Raw genomic sequence first — 22917 nt, 5'->3', positions numbered from 1 at the left:
ATCTGAATTCTATACACCGCAACATCCAGTTCACAATGGAAACAGAAACAGAAGGAAGACTCCCGTTTCTGGGCGTACTCGTATACAAGAAGCCAGATGGAAGTCTAGGCCATTCAATCTACAGGAAATCCACACACACTGATCTCTACCTCGATGCGACCAGTTTTCATCATCCTGCACAGAAGATGGGGGTGTTAAATACTCTAATACACAGAGCATACCAAATAGCAGATCCAGATAATATAAGCACAGAACTGTCTCACCTGGAAACAGTATTCAAATTCAACGGGTATTCGTCGAAACAGATCAACACAGCCATGAGAAAATACAGTAGCAGAGATTGCACCACAAAAGAGGACAACACGGCAAACAAGGAAAATATTGCACTTATTCCATATATGGGAAAAACCTCCAACCAACTAGCAAGACTATTGAAGAAATTCAACATCAAGACTGTACACTGCCCTCCACCGAAGATCAGGAGTTTACTACCAAGTGCAAAAGACTCATTGGGATTAAAGACACCAGGCATCTATAGGATCACCTGTGAATGTAACGCCACTTACATAGGTGAAACAGGAAGGAACATTGAAGACAGAATGAAAGAACACCAGCGACACACTAGACTTAAACAACCCGAAAAATCTGCAATAGCCGAACACTGCATACAATACAATCATACGGCCATGTGGGACTAAATTGAAGTACTAAAGAAAAGTAAACAGTTCTGGGACAGGAAAATACATGAATCTTTATTCATCCGTACATACAAGCCATCCATCAACAGAGACGAAGGTTATCATCTACCTGACATCTGGTTCCAGCTTCTCAGTACGAAAAGAACCATCAGCCAATCAGAGAGCAGTTTCCACCAGAAAAATCAGAGCACGCCATTGGCCAACAAAAACAGCCAATAGGAACACAGCGATTCTTAAAGACCACTATATAATCTGTACGACCAGCACACTTCAACACATAGCTCTGAAGATGTTGCCGCTGTATGGTAACGAAAGCTCAGCACAGCAACACCTACTCTGGCAGCAATCCCGAGAACATTGGATTAACATTTTGGAAGATGCCTGTCTTGGTAATTTCTGATAACTTCTAGTAAACATTTCCTGAACTGCTTGCATATTTTCCTCCGTCGTGAATGTGGAGGGGTGACTGCGGGTTCTAATATCTGGAGCTTCGAATAGCAATTCGTATGGTCTTCGCATCTACCGAGGCACGAGGTCCTTTCACACTTCGCCACCATCTCTGTACTTGTACCACGGACTGCCTTACTTCGTACCGAGATGCCAGCTGTGAGTGCTTACGCAAAGTTAGACGTTGCGCCATGGCCCGCTACTGATACGTGCAAAACATAAATGAGATATGTAATACAGTGCTTTTTGTTTCATGAAATTTGGTTAAGTATTAAAAAAGTTATAAACAATTATTAATAGAGTGTTAATTTGCAACCGCTCTGTAGATTCGTAGTCCAACACAAACAATTATTTACGTGTGAAATATGTTAAATGGTAGGAAATTTAAATTTCCCGAAAAATATTTTATCTGTGATAGATTAATACATCTATTTATAGCATTAGAAGTAAGTATGCCCAATATTGGAGAGAATCAATTGGCGTGTGCAAATAAATATCTTTGTAGTGAAGCCTTAAATACGCAGTACTTGTGTAAGTAGTATCTTTAATCCTAATGCTGTTGCTTTAGGCCATTACTCTAGCTAATTTCTATCCTCCTAATGGCCTCGAATAAATAAATAAATAAATAAAATCACTGCACAAATAAGTGAGAAATATCTTCAGTCTTGTTTTTAATTTTCTGTGAATAGAGGAGAGCACGACGGTTCAGTGGTAGAACTCTTACCTCTGGTGTGAGGGGTCTCTGGTTTGAATCCCAGGCCATGTGGTGGATGGGCAGCATCGTGCCGGTGGGATTTATTGGGCCTGTTTCCTCCCACATTCTTATTCCACTAATTCTTTCATAATCATTCGCTTTCATTAATCAACCGTTTGTGGTGGACAAACAACATGTACACTCATGTCCAAAGTTATTGTCGCATGTCTATAAATATGTTATTCTAGGAATATAATTTGATAACGAATTCGCCCGGTATTTCTTATACTGTTAGTATGTGTGTAATCGGCAAAGACATGTATGTGGAAAATATCATGTCAAAAGAGCAGTAAATAAAAACAATAAAACTTTCTTGTCCATTTAGCAATATTTTGTTTTACTTATTCTAGTTTTCGTATATGTAATTCTTTTCCTATGAAATTTACCACAAATATACATTTCCCGATTATACACATAGTATAAGTATTAAAAGTACCCTGCAAAATCATTATCAAATTATATTCTTACAAGAAGACAGTTATAGATATGCGACAATCATTTTGGACATGAGTGTACGTGGGTTTTCTCTGCGTTCTGCAGTTTACCTCCATTTTCTTCATTATTAATCACCATTTCCCTTAGCCTGGGTCCATAATTGTGGGACATAAAACTAGAAAGTTAATTTTATTTCAACACTCACATGTAATAAGTAACTGTTTCGTTTTATATTCTGGTTAGCATTAGATTTGGATATTAATCTTATTATTTGATATAATGGAGCTACAGTGTACCCATGTGTTGGGAAGAAAGCGAGGCGAAAAATATTTTTAATTAAGGTAATAGATGTATATATAATTGTGGATTTTTTTCATTTCTATATAACATTAACAATAAAGCAATAGGGATAATAAAGTATTAGTAAAACAGGAAAACAATTTAACAAAAATAACATACTAAACAAGAAATAACAATGATGAAATAATTTAGTAACAAAAGCTGCTTCGTTGGCATATTTTATCAAAAGCATGAATCCCTGCTTGTATTTTCCTTTTAAATAGGGAAGATCTCTATAGCTTTTGAATTCACCTCTCACCATTACTATCACCTCTCACCATCTTGTGACACCTTACTCTCCTTTCTAGTCAACATCATTTGGGTTTAAAAGAATTAATGTTCTTGGTACTTAGGCCGATCTTCATCCTCAATGTCCCCTACAACTATTTAAGATAAAAAAAACTTCTTCCATAATAGGATCAGAGGGGAATGATTTAAAAATACAAGTTGCGTTTCCCCGCTGAATTGCTAAACTAAGTCTCTGTATTAAAAATTGTTCCGCGGATCTGTGATTGTGGAATTGATTGTTTTTGATATTAGTGATTCGTAAGATGTATACAAAAAACAAGTACAGTTCTTTTAAATAGTTCAGGGCAGATGAAAGGTGGTTCCGTGATAATAAAGATGTAGAAAAATGAAGTAGAAGAGGGTATGAGAAGATGTGAACAGGGGTTGTATAAGAAATAAAGAGGTTAATAAATTGTTTCAATGAACCGAATAGATCTAAGTGTTTATTATTTGTTGATGTTGACTTCTCTGTTAGAAGAGTTGGTTACATACAAAGTGAACACAAAAACAGTCCCTGTTTTGAAAAGGGCGTAACGTTAATACCAAAAGTACTATTTTGGTCAAACTTTCGCAGTAATTACATAAACTCAAAAAGTTTTCGGAGTGTTGATTGGAATTACAAACATGCGATGTGGGCGCCATCTCTTACGCAGGAACCATCGAGACGAGAATTTAGCTCTAGCCAAATCTAGTGTAGCGTAAGGGATATAATGGAGTTTTTGGCTACAGTAATGCGATTCTGAAGGTCATTCAGACTTCTGAATAGTGCAGGTGTATAGACTACGTCTTCCAAATCTTCAGGAACGCATTAATGTAACTATAAACTCCATTAAATCAATTATGCTATGCTTCACAAGATTTGGCTGGAACATGATTATCGTCTGAATGGTTTAGCTTAACAGATGGCACCCACATCGCGTATTGGTAATTCCAATTATTACCATCAAAAATTTTTGAGCTTAAGTAATTACTGTGAAAGTTCGAGACGACTACTACTTTTGGTATTAAAGTTATATCCTTCTGAAATCAGGAACTGAGCTCCCTCGTGTCTAAGCAGTTAGCGCACGCACCTTTGGCGTTGGAATCCCGGGTTCGATTTTGGGCGGGAGCTCATGTGGTTCGGATTCCATGTTTAGCTGTAGATCCATGTCTGAGATGGCTTCGCTGTGGAAAGGGACGTTAAACTGGAAATCAAATCAAAACAAAGCAGGAACTGTTTTTGTGCTCGCCCTGTATAAGCGATTACAATGTGTTGCATTCGTATATGCAGGGTGGACCATATATATATGTTGATACGCTCTTGTAATTAAACTAATGAATAAGAAACACTGAAATTTTGTATCATGCAAATATCAGCAGGGGAGACTCCGTGATACCAGCAGGTTAACAGTGTTGCTAACCCAACCTAACGTTATGTTTTTTTCAAGTAGTGCTGCGTTAGGGTATTACACATTTCAAATCTACATGTTAAACGAAAGTTTCCAACAATACGTTGTATATCCTTGTGTATGTCAAACAATTTTCCCGTGTCGATATTTGCATAAAACGAAATTTCAGCGTTAGGTATCTATTAGTTTAAAAGTTACAAGGAGGTATCAAGATAAATGGTCCACCCTGTATATACGAGGAAGGATCAGAAACTAAAGTTACAAGGCCGATGTTTCTGGAGTCTTGTCTGTTACAAAGGAATGAAGACTGTGTGGTAATTTTTAATACGTGGAGTTGGCAACTGTGCAGAGTTTCAGCCACCAATGGCGCTAGTTGTAGGCAAACACAAATGGCGACTCGTTTGGGAAACTGGTCTCCCGCTCAGTTACTCGACTTCTGTGGGCGAAAGATGTAACGGCGGCTGAAATTTATCGGCAGCTGGTAGAGGTTTACGGAGAAACAGTAATGTTTCGTCAGCATGCCACAGAATGGTGTCAAAATTTTACGACTGGTAGAGAAAACGTCACCAACAAAGAGCCCAGAAGACCACCACAGTGTTGTAGTAATTTCATTGGGATATCAACCACTCTTCGTACAGCCCGGACCTCGCTCCAAGCGACTTTCACCTGTTCCCGCACTCGAAGGAGCACCTAGGAGATCGTTGCTTTGCTTGAGACAAGGAGGTGAAACACTTCATGACAGCGTAGCTGAACACGCAAGGACAGGATTTTTACCGGGAGGGAATCTTAAGATTCATCTCATGATACGACAAATGCCTAAGCCGATATGGAGACTATGTCGAAAAAACATAATGTATGTACTATTTGTTGGTTCCTATTGGTTGTGTGAAATAATATATGCATGTTTCACTGCAGGCGTTGTAACTTTACTTTCTGATCACTCCTCATATATAATAAACTATTCCAACTAAATTTTAACTGTTCCAACACACAGGTTGGGAAATGGCCTAATCTTAGCTGTATTCTTTTAGACCCTGTGACATGTGAGAGTCTTCAGCATGTCGTGTGTTGGATGTATTGTGATGTGTTAAGAAGGCTTCCAGCGCTTGTACGCCAGTGGTGGTCAGAGACTGATCAACGCACGTGTAGTTTAATTGAAAAAATAACAGCCTTCTACATTTCTCCTCTCCTCTGCCAGGAAGAAATGAGAAGTATTCAACGAGAAGAGAAGAAGTTTACAAACATGGAGGTAAATAGATTTCTTCACAATTTTATTTATAACTAGTTGAAATGCCTTTTCACCACACGGGAAGAATAGTTGTGGGAAGTATTTGAATCCTCTTCCTGCGTCTTAGGATACGCATTCAATGAAAGTTTAATGATGAAAACCTATAAAATACTCTATTTTAAGAATAAATTTTGAACCTTTCCATTCACTTAGGATGTGTCTGTTAAGCAAAGCTTCGTGATAAACACCCAGCTTAAGGTAGGTACTAAATATATTCCAAATTCATTTCAAACGGTGAGTCATTTTTCCGTGATGCGATCACAAATAATGGACAAGGTCAATTTAAATGTGGCGAAAACAATTACAGAAATTATCCCCTTTCCCATCCACTTAAAACAGCAATTTTGAAAAATCTGGGGCATATACCGCTTATTTTCATGAGGAACTTATTTACCAAGTTTCATAGTCGTAGCTAGAAGGTATTCTGAGATACTTTGTTTTTTCTTAGCTGAAATTTACATTCGTCGCACTCCCTTTGGATACGTCGTTGTTTCAAAATGACATGATAAATCCGAGCTCATGCGAGGTCCAAATTATGTTCCAAAATTCATTTTAAACTGTTCAGTCGTTTTGGCGTGATATGATCACGTACATGATGATGGTGCTTTCAAGTGGCCAAAACTAAAACTGAAACACCTGCGCAAATAGCATAGTATGTTCGCGGGACTCACCAGAGCCATCTGGTAGTTTATATCGTACTTTTAGGCAATGAGTCACGTGTGCAGGTCCTTGATAGTCACTCTAGTAGAAGAGGTTCGTTAGTGAACGTCAAATCTTGTATGTAGAGCGGCATAATGGTGGACATGTCCCACTTCAAAAGAGGGGCGCATGTAGCAGGTACATGTGTGTCCGAAACTGCAACACTTTGTGACGTCTCACGAGCTACACTATCCAGGGTGATGTGTGCATATGAACAAGAAGGACGAACTACATCCAGGAGGAGCAACTGCAGGGAAAAACAGAAGTTGTCTGAAAGGGACGTCAGGACATTGACTATGATGGTTAGCACGAAAACTGGAAACCTCGCATCGGCAATCATCGTAGAAGTGAATACACACCTCACAAGCCTGTGTACACGAAAACAGTCCGTCGATACCTGTATAAGACCAATAACCATGTAAGAGTTGCGGTACCGAAGCCTGTAATCAATAGCACATATGACACAAAGCGGGTTCAGTGGTGCCAGAAGCATAAAACCTGGACGTTGGATAACCTAAGACGTTTTTTATTCTGAGATGTCCAGCTATACTGTTTTCCAAACAGGAAGAGTGTTCGTCTGGAGAAGCCCCTCTGATGCATACAACCCAGACTGCTTGGTATACACAGTGAAACATGGAGACGGATCCGTAATGGTTTGAGGTGCAATATCATGGCAGGCCTTGAACCCACTAATTGGTCTAGAGGGTCGTGTCACTGCCAACCATTCTGGAGGACCGTTTACTCCTTATGGTTCGAACACTCTTCCCGGACGGCGGTGCAGTGTTCCAGGATGATAATAGCTCCATTCATGCCTGCTAAACTTGTCGCAGAGTGGTTCGATGGGCATGACAATGAGGTTGAACATCTGCCATTTACCTCTCAATCGACGGATCTCAACATTATTGAGCCTGTATGAGATTTGTTAGAGGAGCCAGTGAGGAAATGTTTCCCTCCACCACGTGCACGTGCTAAACTTGTCACTGCGCTTCAAGAGGAATGGCTGCAAATCGCTCTGCAAGCAGTGCAGGACCTCTGTCAATCCTTTCCATATGTTGTTTCTGTACTGCCGCCAAAGGCGCTTCAACACTTCATTAAATACAAATTATGGCTTTCTACTAAGGTATTTCAGTTTCAGTGTTTACTACCTGTATGTGTGTGATATGCCTACCTTACAATGAATATTTTCAAGAACAGCGAGACAGATGTCCGTTTATTTTTAGTAAGGGGTATTCATACTGAGTTTCAACTTTCCAATCTAATGAGCTCGTATAGATTATGACCCTCCGCTCCACATCAACATATGAATTTTAATCAAAGTAACATGATAAAAATGTAGTTCGAGAAGTTGATAACAATGCCAAACAATCCAAGATAATATATTTCAAACAGTTCGGTCATTTTCCGTGGTTCAATCATACTGAAGATCAGTTTTATTTTTATTTATTAGAAGATACAACATACAGTCGTGGAAACGCGTTCAAGAACACCCAGTAGGAGTTCGCAGATGTACTGTAGCCCGCAGTCGGTACACAGAAACGATATTACAGGTAGTGGTGATCCAAAAATGTTAAAGAGGATTTTCCAACTCAGTGGTGCTTGTAACCACCCGATCGTCCACAGAAGTAGCTATTGGGGCTGACAGAGGATCGTATTCTGAATGTCTCTCTGGGGTGTGTTATCCTATGCTCGCTGTATATCTTGATGTAGTTGGCCGATGGTCGTTACTGGCGTCAGACATCGTACTACTAAGTCACACTCGCGTTTAATAGGGCTTAGGTCAGAGCAGAACACGCTGGGTTCCGATGGCGGTAGGTGGATACGCTTTTTCCTGTGCGAAGGTATCTACTTAAAGCCACAAGACAGGATTGATGTCATGAATGTGTGACGTACAAATCGTACTGCCCTGAAAGAAGACTAGAGACAGGTGAAATGAGTAATTTATTGCTCCCCAGTTGTGAGTCCTGTCTACGGACACGTACTCGGCCGCTGATTGCCACCGCCCTTCATAGGTTCCCATCGGCGCTCGCCCATATGATCCTCCTGTTTATGCACTTCCCGATATCTTGCAGAACACTCGATTTTACGTGTGCTTTGGGAACCTTCTGCCTTCCATCCTCTACACCACGACACGACCTACCTGGCTTCTCACAGCTGTATGTGAACAAAATATCATGAGTATGGTCTCAGAATACTATTACTAATGTTTGATTTCTCAGTTAAATAAATCATTTTGTTTTGAAAAAAATTAAACCCTCGGCTTTCTCAATGTAAAGTCCACAGGTGCAAATCATTGTCGAATGAGAATAATCAAAATGTTGTAGAAATATGAAACAATGTAATTTGCTTTTTTTTTTTTTTTTTTTTTGTTCCAGATTGTAGTTCATAGTTCTGTTCGTGAAGTGGTGGCGCTGTACATAGTGGACGATGCTAAAATGGAGCTGTTAATTCAGTTGCCACAGAATCATCCTCTAGGACCAGTGAAGGTTGAGAGCAAGAAGCAGGCAGCAGGGATCGCCCAGTGGAGGAATTGGATGATGCAGTTAACCATATTCCTTACGCATCAGGTATGATCATCTAATAAAAAGGAAATTTTACTTATATTGTAATTTTTTTCACTGTTCATTTCATTATTAAATAATATAAACTTCGAAGTAACATTGGTATCCTGCGTGCTAATTGCAACTTAGGGGCGATACTGTCTCAGATTGAAATGAGTCATATAGATTGATCTTGTGTAGAAGAGGCACGCTTGAAGCGTTCAGTATCGAGATTATTGAATCAATGGTCAGCAAGTAGTGAGACCCGTATCTAGTTTTTATATCCCTGTTCAAACTTCACATTTGATGGTTGCGTAAAGTTTAACCAAATAACATATTCCATGACTAATCTATAACTTTTTATGACCGTGCAGCGATTAGGAAATTGTCTCAGCAATTGATCAGACTGTGTCCATTCTTATGATCGGAAATCATAGTTACCACACCTAATGGAATGCAGTACAATACGGAAGTCTTTAGGCTGTTATATCCTATATTGACAGAGAGTATTACAAAATTTTAACAACCTTTTATTCTTTCCTTAAATTCCAGTAATTCAACAACAAAAGGAAAATGTAAAAACATTGTACGAAATAAACTATTTACTTTAGTTGGTGACTACAAAATTATCATGGGGTCGCGATGGCGCAGTGGAAGAGCATTCACTTCTGGTGCATAGGGGTCCGTAATTCGATCCCAGCTCGTGCCAAGTGAGCTTTGTGGTGGACAAACACCGTGCGCCTGGATTTTTTTTGGGCTTCTCCCGTTTCTTCCCATTTTCTTCATTCCACCATTTTAATTCATTTCTCATCATCACCATCTCCTTTAGAGTAGCCGACATAATCGCGGGACGTAAAACTGAAAGATTTAATTTCATTTTACAAAATTGTCTTATGGATTAGCAGTCTTTAATAGTGAAGAAACGAATAAAACATCAATGTGTAAGATTTTCTTTTTAAAATATCAAGGAAGTATGATAACAAGAGAACATCCGATTTGACGACAGTTGTTTCAGAAAACATTAACAATGGAAGGTGAAGAAATGGTCTGAGTCTTTGCGTTTATGGTTTGGTTGAGGCATTTGTGATGAAGCTAAAGGAAAATCTAGTCAATATGGCTGCAAATTCGAAGGGATCTTGCAATGCCCTGTGAAGAAAACATCAGCTGTTGAATTTTTGTCAGTTTCGGGCATATTTACATAATAATTTCAGTAGATTTATGTTTTATCCGAGAGAAACCTGATAGTGAAATATTGGTTTGAGTGACACCACTTAATTTTTTATTTGACCCATTTTGTTAATGGTGCCATGGACACTATATTCTACTTGAGAGATATTCAGAAATCGTAGTTTCAAGGAACAAGTTGACTAAAGGAAGTTGGGAGACAATAAATAAAAAAGAAAAATACAGTGAAACCTGTCTATGCTGGCCACCATCGGTTCCGTTAAAAAGTGGTCAACTTAGGCAGGGGGCCAACCTACACAAAATAAGTGTGATTGGTGTATTTTTAGAATAAGATTTCTAGTATTATTTGATCCTAAAATTTTAATAAGCAATGGCACGACAGCTACTTTTAAATAATGTATATAGAGTAATCATAACAATATACAGTACTAGAAAAAATAATATAGAATAACAAAGGAGCTGTTCCAAAAGTGCCCAATTTTCCCGTTTGCGTTGTGCGCTTACAATTTGGTGTGGAAAGAGGTCGTAGCCTAAGACCTTTACATATAAATAAGGTTGCCATAGCTAAGCGGGAACATGACCAAAAATGGGTCAACAACACAGTCGAAATGGCCACAGGGTGTGCATGTTTTTGACATATTTTGTTTATATCGCCGAAAAAGGGGGCACGCTTCGTTGAGGTTTCATGGAAGTGAGACTACACATCGAGTTCTACAAGCACTATGAATTTAATCAAACTCAAGCCTACGGAACGGGGAAACAAATCGGATCAAAGTCAGGGGATGTACCATCTCCGATGCTCAGACTGGCTTGATATGAGGCAAACACCGTGCACATATCCACTCAATGCACAATAATCGGTTAAAGTACTGCACTTTCGTTTTATACGATCTAGATCGGGAAGGGGACGATTGCATTATAGGATATTTTTGTCAGTGTGCAAATGGAGCATGGGCAGTTGGATGTTGTGCCCATGTCGTGCTCATTATTTGATACTTAGGAATGGACAAAGCAATTGCACCACGTCCGAAGTCATCTGCCTTTCTCGATCATTCATTTTATTCACAAGAAGACAAATCTAGGCTCTTGGAAAATAACGATGAACCTGTGAGAGGATCAGGAAATCGACAATTGAGTACTTTTGCATACTTATGTATAACACATTGCATCGTGCATAATAATTACCTCAACTGCCTGAGCGGTACTGGGAGTAAGAGAAACCTTGTTGTTCAGCTTAGATAACACATCAATCATTTTGTACCTTTCAATACTACATGTTACGGTAATGCAATGATAACTTTTTCTGCAAACCTCTTTATATATATATATATGCTGCACAATGTGCGAAATCCTAACCAATTATTTCATCTATAGCAATATCACTCAGCGGGAATACGACACGCGGTTACGGCATTCTCTTCCGAGAGGTTTGTCTGAGCATCGGAGATGATATGTCCCCTGAATTTCACCCGATTTTTTTCCCTGTTCCGTAGGCTCGAGTGTGATGAAATTCACAGTGCTTGTAGAGCTCGGTGTGTAGTCTCGCTTCCGTAAAACCTCATCGAAGCGCGCCTCATCTTTTGGGCGATATAAACAAAATATATCAAAAACATGCGCGCTTTATGGACATTTCCATTGTGTTGTTGACCCATCTTTGGTCATGTTCCCGCTTAGCTATGGCCACCATTGTTAATATGTGAAGGTCTTAGGCCACGACCTCTTCCCACACCAAATTGTATGCATGCGACGCAAACGGGAAAATTGGGCACTTTTGAAACAGCTCCTTTATTCATGGTGGTTCATTTTAAACGTATTTCTTTTATTCTTTTGGGCGGATATGCACATTCTAATTTTGTAGTTCTTGTATAGTATCGTCTACCTCTTGTTAATGAGCTACAAGTGTTTCCGCTACCTTCCGACAAGCCATCAGGTGACAATAGTTAACAATTGAGATGGGTAGCTTTAACCTTGAGAATTGTCCGGAATTACTAAAGCTCCCCACTGATGAAAGGAGCCGATATAACTAATGATTTTACCAAAACCGACAGAATAAACAAATACGTATAACCATTTCCTGAATTCCTGTACGTGTTTTTTCTTATTCACATTTTCCTTCACTACCTCTTTATCAGGGTAGTGTTCTGACCATTGACTTCCAAGAACAAATCATGAAAATCCATGATTCTTTGTCTCCAGTCACAAATACAGAACATCTGCCTCATATGGGAATATGAAAGAGTTAAGAAAAATAACAAAACGGTATTTTGCGTGGCCAACATACGCAGGTAAATTTATTATCATCATCATAGGATAAGTATTGCTTCAATGCGGCCAACTTCCAAGATAGACAGGTGGCCAACTTACAGAATAATAAGTAATGAATGTCTTATGAAAAAACGAGGTTCAAGACGAACTAGGCCAAGATGAGCAGGTGGCCAAGTTCACAGGTTTTACTTAATAGAAAAGAGGAAAATTTAAAATTGAACGTAAGTTACAGGTAAGGGGAGGTCTGAAAAAATAAAATAACAATGATGATGATAAAATTGTAACCACCACCCTTATCATTCCTTTTATTATTCGAAAGGAAAAAATCGGAGAGAAGACGATGAGGGAAGACGTTTACAAGTTATGTAGGCAGAATGGAAATATACGGGAGTTGTTGATGTAATTCCCAGGCTGATAGTTTTTAGCCAACTAGTAACTGCTTTGCTTTGAAGTAGTCTCCTCCGGCTATTATCAAACTGAGCTCAACGTCAGTGCCGGTATTCGGAGCAGTGCTAATGCGGTTAGCTCCCATGTTCTGTTTTGTTGAATTTCTTTAATACCTTGGAATATTTTCTCTTTCAAGATGGCTTTCAACCTAAGAAACAAAAGTGACAAGGGCAAGTCAAACGGGGGACTACTGGTTTTTGTGCCAATTTCAATACTAGTGTTGACGCATAAGATTTGGCGTTGTCGTGGTTCAGCGCTGATTTATAGAGGCTTACTTTTGTCTCAGTTTTCTGCGAACAGCATTCCGTAGGTGTAGGACATTCCTATCAAGTTCGTCAATGGGAGTCCGATCCGGAGCCATAGATGAATTGTGCACTTAGCCGTCAATTTCATAAAAGACAATCAGTATGAGTAGCACATTGGAATGAACTTTCTTACCTTTTTATGGACTTCGAGATTTAGGTCTTTACCATTATGACATTTGTTTCTTCTCAGAGCCGTATTCGTAAACCCATGATTAATTCTCCGTAATGATACTGCACAAGAATGTGGGTTCATTGGCGACAGTGGAGCCATCTATTCGGATACACGAGAATTTCCTTGATAATTCTAGTGTTCGTATATAAACTTGTTTCATGCGGCACCAAAATATGCAGTCCTGTAAGTACTCTAAAACATCTAAGGTCGCATTGTACCTTAGTTGGCTTATGCATTGTTGAGATCGTGATCGCATGAACTGATTTCTATTATTTTTTAAAAGGTGGTAAAAATAAACTAATACTATTTAACATATCTCCATTCTTTGATATTTGTACTTTGATGTTAGTTCTTAGTTCTTATTTGTTAAAGCAAACTTACAGTATTTCTATAAATTCAATTTCAGAACGGTTCAATATGGGATGGCATTCAACTTTGGAAGAGGAACCTGGACAAGCGATTTGAAGGAGTCGAAGAATGCTATATTTGTTTCTCGATTCTTCATGGAGCCAACTACCAAATCCCGAAATTATCATGTCAGACGTGTAGGAAGAAGTTTCACTCGCCATGTTTGGTAAGGAATTGCTTTCTTGTTTCTCCTTCTAGTGTGTACAATCTACTCTTGTAACAGTAGGTACGAAGCTACATACGTGGGATGCCTCCAGTGATTGGCATCAGATGAATGGTGTTAATCTAGGGTTCGACGAAGGAAACACTAAAACTTTAGAAAACTTACTGGTGACACTTGTAGCTCAATTGTTTGAGTATCTGTCGTGCAGACAGAAGATGAAGGTTTTAATCCATACCACTCCAATGAGAATTTTTTCTGTCCTTTACCTTTTGGTATAAAATACATATAAATAAATAAACATTCATATGTAAGTCCTCGATTAATCACGCAAACGAGTAATATTGTATGCAATATAGTTACATTAAAAGAAACATGTAAGTATAGTCATGTTCAAATGACCCACCTTTCTTTCGAAATCGCTCTTCATATACCGATAGGTAGCGTATCGTGAGAATTCAGTTAAACAGACCAAGAACGTCTTTCTGCACAATATTATGTAATGATAACGACACAGAGTTTCTTATGACTACAAACAATGCTTATAAATGTTCATATGAAAAGAGAGAGAGAACTCCTCGTTTCAAAGTATCAAAGGAAAGCTCGAATCCAGACTACAACATTTGTAACATTCTTTAAATGTTCTTCCAATTAAAATTCCATTCCGCCATTGTCCATTTTCAGGACAATATAGAGGACTTAAAAAGTATTATGAAATAACAGGAGGTGGGAGTGTTCTGAATATATTATGTATGGCTGAAAGTTGAGTCATGATTTTGAGATATTATATCATGTTAGTGATACATTTATGCTAATAAATCTTCGGTTCATGGTTAAAGAAACCTAAGTCAATTTTAGGCCGCTTTTAATATGTGATACTAATCAGAAAAACAATCTATCGTGTGGTGTTATGGGCTTTTGTCTGGGTGCAATGATAAATCTCCTGAAAAAGTATTTTTACACGCTTTTCCTTAAGTTAACAATGGTTCAGCCGTGTTTTTAGATCTTGCAGCTTTCATTTAACTCGCTTCCTGATGTTATTTTCTACAGTGATGTAAGTCAGCTGACAACACAGCCCAATGTAGATTTCTCGTTTAACTCATTAGTGCACGAAGTTTCCTAGAGGTAGTATTTGCGTACAATTTACTATTTTGGTATATCTTTAGAGCATTTTAAACGACTGTAGCGGATTCTAGCTGAAATTTTTGATTGTAGTAGGCAGCAAGCGCCATAAAAAAATATATATCACATGCACGGGAAATACTTGACTAATAGGCTATATTTTAGCAATGTTTTTATAATAAATAATATTTTATTCTTCATACCGGTACAACATTAACACTTGGTTACTTTGTTTAACGGTTTTAGTTATGGGCAACGAATTCACATTTCTTTAACAGTCATGTACTTGAAACATTATTGATATTTCAATAACAATGGCCGCCTTTGAAGGATTTATCCTGTAAAACCAAAGTGCAAGTTTTTCGAGAACAATAACACCCTCTCACGACTGTTAAAGGATCGAGTAGCAATGTTTTGTTCGCAGAAGTTCTGAATGTGAGATTATAATGAATTAAAACGTAATTAACACAACATCCGATTTTTCGGATCATATGCACTAATGGGTTAAAAATCGATATCAGCCTTTTGGTGTGCAGCAACCGATATTCGTGAGTAAACTGGAATTATCTAGTACTTAGGGTTAATATTCACACATTCGAACAAAATTTGAGATTTGCACAATTTTTTGTAATACACATATACTTATATATACTGGTAAAACATATATACTGATATATATATATATTTGAAAACGTGCATGAAAGATCATAGCAATAATAAAAAGAACGTTGTATTGTAAAATATCAGATTTGAAGAACTTATCAAGTGACTGTCTATTAGAACGTTCCCCATCTTTTTCCTTTCAGTCATGCATAAATAGAAGTCATTCTCTAGAATAGCGCTTCTCAACTTTTTTCCTTTGAGGCACACCAAAGTATGTTTTCAGACTTTCGCGACACCCTCATGTGATTTTTTCTTAAAGCAAATACATAAAAAAACACAATTTAAAAAAAAAAGTATGGAACGACAATGAGATACAAATATCAGAAGCAAATTACGTAAGACTCTTGAATAGAAACATTTTAACAAAAGAAACTTATGACTCTTAAGAAAGAATATGAGAAAGAAATATTACCATCAGAAATACAAGACGTCAAACTAATGAGATATTACAAGATATTAAAAATCTAGCGATGCACCAATGTGCTGCGACACAGCAGTTGAGAAACGCTGTTCTAAAAGAGAGATTTATTTATTTATTTATACTTTTATCTGTTCTATTTTATCTGTTCATATTTTTAAAAAGAAAACAGCATTAAAAATATTTGACTTAAGCCCCTTTGACCATGCACAGGGTATCTATCGGTCACGAAAGTCATGAAAAAGTCACGAAATCAGAAAATGGCCAAGGTATGTCAAGAAAAAGTCACGAAATTTAGCTTTTGGGTCACGATTTTTTTTTTAAATCTGTCCAAATATAAGTACAGACTGAAAAATTTTGTTGTGTAAAACGTCAAAATTCACCACCAAAAATGTCTGTGATCGACTTTTGACGCTACCAAATTGCAAACAAAGCACGTGCATGAAAATTGCGCCTAATTCGCTCTTGAGAATGTTACAAAATGGTATGGTTTGGTAAAGAAAAGGTCACGAAATTTCATTTTGGAATTTTAGAAGACACCCTGACGTAACATGTAACTGCTGTGCTAGTTTTAATTGTTGCTTATAGTAATTTAAATAGAAGAAACTTCCAGACACAGTCTGCAATGGCAATTTACGCTGGTATCATTATCAATCAACAACGAAATCTATATCTAAGGGTACTGGCATTCATCTAGTGAAACTAAGGAAAATATCTGGAAAAAGCCTGTCAGCGTAGTCGGATACCTGTTTCGAACCCGAGACCTCTAGATTACGAAGCAAGAACATTGACAGCTAACCTACGCGTGCTGACATCCTTGTGACACGACATTTTGAATAAGAGAACTATCCAAATGCTACTCAGGTTATGCTTCTAAAAAGGTTTAAAACAAACCACCTGTTAATAATTACGTGAAATTTTATGTTCTGACCTAATTTCCATAAATTTTATGATAAAAATAATCCTTTTGTTTTATTCCAGTATAAATGGTTCAGCACCAGTAATAAATCCACGTGCCCGATTTGTCGGAATTTATTTTAGTCTACCACCACCAATTATTCAACCAAGCAAGAGGAAATAGAAATTGTATATTCATTGTTGATTGTAAATATGTTGAGTACTGAGTCAGATAATAATAAACTGTTGTATTTTGTCCTGTTATTGTAATTGTTCAAAATGGCTCTAAATATATTTAAAATGTATACAGTAGTTTTATTTAGCACTTCCTTATTTATATTGCTTTACCTTAAGAAGTATCCCAAAGTGCATTTCCAAAAACAATGTTACTGCAATGTATAGGGGAAATCAGTTTAATATGAACAGTCCGAAAATATGAGCAGCACGAACCTTAAACTCTCATAGTGCACATATACCTTGCAAGATTAAAACAATGAAATTGGTAGCATTTATTGGAGTTTCATGAATTTGCAGAGAAGAGCCCAAGTTCGTTCACTGCAGTTGTTGTGAAATAAAAGACAAGTTTACAGGTACGTAGAATAAAAAAATGTAGGTTTTTAGAGCTATAGTTAAATCAGGATAATGGATAATAAGCTAAAACTTGGTATCTATGCGTTTTATATAATTTGCCACTAGATTTACATGTATTGTCAGTTCTGTCTAGGAACACAACGTTAGTCTTCTGTTCACTTCTTTAATATAAACAGAGTTGGCAACTACAACACATTAAAATATCATTAGCAGTCGGTGAAATATGAGCTTTTGAATTCATTTTAATATGGACACTTTTTGGGGGGGGGGGGGGAGAAATAATGAGAGAAATGGACCTGAGGAGTTTTGCAGATGTTAGCTAAAGAAGACATTTCGTAATGACATAATTTGTAATAACATGGATGAAATAAATTCTACAGATTCAAGTTCAAGTTCATAACAGCAGGGCATTATCAAATTAGAATTTGCTGAAATGATCACGAAAGCATGGAATACTAATGCTACTGTACTGTGGCAGTAGATGTACATGCTATTCCTGGTTGCGCTTATGTTGCAGAGAATTATTCTCCCGATGTTCAAGATACTTTAAAGTCATCTGCTGGTAATAATGACGGAACAAGCTCGTCTACACTACCTAGTGTTGCTATGGTGCACACACCACCAACCAATACATCCACAGGTCAAAATCTTGCCTGTTGTCGCAAACACTGAACCTCAACCTGGACCATCAAGCGCGTCAGGAAACACTATCAAGCAAATTCCTTAAACACCGCGGAAAATTGTCAAATTACTTTTTCCTTTGTCTACTATTCAGAGCCAAAGCAACCCAGAAAAGGAAGATATAGAGGAAAAGCACGAGATTTTACATCAAGGCGGCAACTGATAACAGCATCGGTCCAAAGGCACTTCAAAAGAAAGACTACCTGTAAAGGTGAACAAGCAGACATCCATAAGTAAATCTAAAGCACAAGTGGATAATAATACGAGGCGCATCCAGAAAGTAAGTTTCCCACGCGTTCCACAGCTAGGAAACGGAATGTTCCGCGAAGCGACTGTGTGTACGTGAGAGAGTAAGGTCCTAGCATGGCACATTCACTAGCGAAACTTCCCTAGTGCTCTCAGTAGCGTCGTGGCAGTGGTTGAAGATGGACGTTCCTATTCCAGCTCCCGCCGCGTGTAAAGCGCGAGCAGTGATAAAGTTTTAGAATGCACGGGCCTAACAGCATGAGCAAGCAGTTCCTGCAGATTTTCCGCTCCTTACTGCACACCACTGTCACGGAGTGCCTGTTGATCAAGAAGTTGTGTGTTGAAGCAACTGACCTTAGAGCACAAACCAAGGCGCACAGGGTAAACATTGACATTTTTGCAACGATACAGCTGACGATGGATTTCAATCGGTGCTATGCCCTGTGCATTCAAAAACTTTATCATTGCTCGCACTTCACACGCGGCGGAAGCTGGAATAGGAACGTCCATCTTCAACCACTGCCACGACGCTACTGAGAGCACTAGGGAAGTTCCGCTAGTGTATGTGCCATGCTAAGACCTTACTCTCTCACGTACACGCACTCTTTTCGCGCAACATACCGTTTCCTAGTTATGGGACACATGAGAAACTTCTTTCTGGATGCGCCTCGTAGTTCTATTGAAGAAAACGCCAGAAATGCTACGCCAAGAAAGAGGACAGGCTCATCCACACAGTGTGAGGAAAATGATAGTATTTGCCATATTTGTGAAGAAAAGTTTAGTGAAGACTCCAAACGGGAATAATGGATCAAGTGTGATATGTGCAAAGACTGGTATCATGTTCTTTGTATGAACGTTCAGTGCCCTGAGTTCTTTCTTCGTGATTATTGTAAAAGATTTAGTACCTAGTTATTTACGTCAAACCAGTATAAGGACTCTTTGATATGAACTGTGTTTTACGCGCATGTGCAACTATCTTTTGCTCGTTATTGCAATAATTTACGTTTTCTTTCTTCTTTTGTACATTTTTTTTTGGTATTTGTGAAAATATTAAAGAAATGCTGCTCATATTTGCCCTATGAAATGCTCATATCCCCCTTGTACTACGGAAAATAAAGAGTACTGCGCACCTACCTTACTAACCTGTTTATACTCACGAACAAACGTATGTATAACCTTGTACGTTTTAGCGTTTGTAGATGAAAGATCAGGCTTTCTTTTGGTAGGACTTTTTACTTTTTGTAATACATCATTTTTGAGATATATTAGTATTTTCATTAACTATGCTTATATTCAACTGACTTCCCCTACTGAAAACACTTCAAAGGGGTTGCTGTTCTCACACCTCTACAAGTGGTGGTGTTGGCGCCCATCGATGACGCAAAAAATGTGTACGTCTAAAGGAATATTACGTCGAGAACTCAGAAGTTTCAACTTCCTGAGATTAGTAGTTCGTTATAAAACTTAGTTGAACATGCCTCGTATATCACTCATTTAGCCGAAACTGTTGATGTGGCCCTACAATCTAAGGTTGCCTTCACACCAGGATCCTGTGTGTGAAGGCACTGAATACTTCTAAGTTGCTCAAAAGATCGTGATAGTAAAATGGCAGCCATGCTGCTGCTTTAATCTTGGAGATAAATTGGAATAATCTTCATTTTACAGTCTGTTTCCTAAACTGAGAGATGATGAAAGATTTTATTTTATTTTTTTTAATTACTTGAGAATGTTCATATCTTCGTTTAACGAACTGTATAATAGTATAAAGTGTGCATTTCATCAGAGTAATACCAAAATGAGCAAAATTTTCATCAAATATATGTACACTTTTCTCCATTCCATGTGAATTCACGCTCACGTGTGAAGGGCTCTCACAAGACTGCGTGTTATTTTCTTCCCCGCCAGCAGCCCGCTCGAGCCAGCTACTGACGGGGTGATCTTCATAGCAGCTCAGAGCCGCGGCTCGCTTGCACTGAAGCGCATGTGTGAAGGCGTACATTTAAGACAATGTAAAGCTAGCAGCTGCAGCGCACGCGAGCGGCTCTCAGGATTCCAGTGTGAAGTCATAGTATTGTGGGGTACTCCCCGTCTTTCATGACCTCGATGTTGGATAAAAACTAAGTTGGGAAGTCATATATTATTATATGCAAAAAGTGGTGTTTTGTTTTAGAAGTAAAAGTTCTTAAGCTTCAATCATAAATTCTTCTGGATTGGAGCTTGGAAAACTGCTTATAACTGACGTTTTTCGGACTCTTGTATTAATCATCTCCGCAGTCTGTATGTATTAATATATCCCAAGTTCCTTGCCTATGACTCAGTTTAAAGAAACTGAAATGTGCGAAACCACTGAACTAATTAAGAAGTTAATCACTGTACTCATAGAATACATATTGTATATAATCAAAGCCTTTTACTCGTATCAGCACCAACAGGTAACAATGGCACTCACGACTGGACGTTTCATCTTCATCAGAACTAAGTTGTGTGAATAATTACATTATCGGTGAATTTTCTTCAATGTTCAAACAAATTAGAACGAAAGTGTCTCCCTTTCACTATGTATGTGCTTGTTTACTATGGAAATAAGCGTAGAAGGAGATTTTTAACAGTTTTCAGATATTGTAGTTTCTTACATAAAGTGGATTTCCTCTAACCTTGGTATATTTTATTTTATAACAGAAAATCGATATAATTACGTTAGTGCAGAAATATGTATTATAGTGCCGTGTTATAATCAACTTATACAGTTGTTAAGACATTGGAAGCAAATAAATTCTTTTGAGCAGAAGAAACAGAGTGAGTGAAATAAGAGTATTAATTTTCTGGACAATCTTCAGATGTATTAGTTTAGGTTGCATTTTCAGCGAGCTTCAATACACAGAAAAAAAAAAGAATGAAATTGAATTTTACGTCCCATGGTTATGCTAGCTAGCGTAAAGGAGACGCTGATGATGAAAAATGAATGAAATGGTGGAATGAAGAAAATGGGAATAAAAGAGAGAACAGTGAGAAAACCCATGCACAGTGTTTGCCCAGCACAAAGCTTAGTTGGCGCGAGCTGGGATCGAACCAAGGACCCCATACACCAGAGATGAACGCTCTACCACCTCAGCCTCAATACAAAGAGAAAGCAGCACTATTGTAGGACGAAGGATACCTAGAATTATACATCAACCCATTTAAGATTTTATTTCTACAGTAAATACAAAGTGGAATAAGCACACTTTACTCTTGGGTTCATAAACAGAAGAAAATTCACCGAATGTTATTTCCTTAATAAATTTGTACTAAAGATGACAAATCATTAGTCGGATAACCTAGTCATTAAAACCTGTACGGTAAAGAGTGTACGATTATCTGAGGATACTTACGTGAGTAAAATCCTTTAAGCTACAGATGAATGGCTAATGAAAGTAAAATTACATGTGCACTCCTACCGGAAATCGAACCGGGGACCACGAGCACCACAGGCATATGCTCTAGCTCAGTTTCTCAACCTGGGGGTCGCGAAGATAAGCGGAAGAGATAATTAGGATCTAATACCGGAAAATATTTTTAAATATCATTTTGAATTTTGTTCTTTTATTTTTATATACAGGGTGGCCCAAAAGTAGGTACACACCCCTGCATTGATCAAGTATAACATTCTAGTTTATGGGTTTGTTTGGGTTCTTCCTAGCTTAAGATGTAGGTAAAAACACATTAAGAATATATAATAAAGAAACATGGATAACAATAAGAAATGATATAGAATACAATGAGCCGATCAGTACGGTACTGTATACTGGGTTATTTTTGGGTCACCCTATATACTTTTAAGAACAAAAAAATAGGTCTACTAAACATTTTTAACAATTTCTTTAAATGAAAGAGGTACGATATAAAGCTCATGAGAACTGCATATTAAAAAAACAGAAAAATGCAACAAAACCTGTATATTGAAATACAATTAAAATCAAAAGCTAATCAGATACCTGAGCATGGTGCGGTTTCACTCGTGTGGCAATGTCCGGTTCAAATATTCCTGACGCACATTTTCAAGTCATTCACTTTTTTTTCCTTTTTTTTAATTTATCGTATGACCCAAAATTAACGGAATTGTGAAGTTTTAAACTTTTCAAACGGCCTATTTTGAAACAGTATGATGGATCGGATTCGATATTTGTAATACGAATGAACTGACCAAATTTGATTTTAATCTATTTGCTTTTAAGGAAGTTACTGTATCCACTACATACAAGAAATGGTTTCTACTATTATAGAAATAGATGGATGTCGTGAGATCTCCACAATAGGTATATTAAAAGCTTATTACAAACCAGAAATTATAAGGGGGTCGCTGGCAAGAGGATGTGATAAAACGGGGATCGTCATAGGAATTAGGTTGAACTAGTGGACCAGCGGGAAGGTCTACGTGAATAAAAGGCTTCGTTTATAATCAAAAAGATATTTTACACCAAGAACAGAATGAATATAACAACAGC

The 22917-nt window shown here is 37.8% G+C and overlaps 1 protein-coding gene across 1 annotated transcript in view; it reads left to right on the top strand.

Moving 5' to 3' along the window:
* Positions 1-17220, top strand: part of Ltn1 (E3 ubiquitin-protein ligase listerin) — a 124662-nt gene extending 107442 nt beyond the window's left edge. Inside the window, exons 20-23 of the mRNA XM_081732734.1 lie at positions 5381-5598; positions 8709-8900; positions 13654-13821; positions 17000-17220. Of these exons, the coding sequence (XP_081588860.1) occupies positions 5381-5598; positions 8709-8900; positions 13654-13821; positions 17000-17059 (638 nt within the window). The 3' untranslated portion in view covers positions 17060-17220. The remainder of the gene's footprint in view (positions 1-5380; positions 5599-8708; positions 8901-13653; positions 13822-16999) is intronic.
* Positions 17221-22917: the final 5697 nt, after the last annotated feature.

Source organism: Thermobia domestica, chromosome 1 (genome assembly GCF_964235325.1).
Source record: "Thermobia domestica chromosome 1, izTheDome1.hap1.1, whole genome shotgun sequence".
NCBI classification, from domain to species: Eukaryota; Metazoa; Arthropoda; class Insecta; order Zygentoma; family Lepismatidae; genus Thermobia; species Thermobia domestica.
This window is presented reverse-complemented; position numbering and strand designations above follow the sequence as displayed.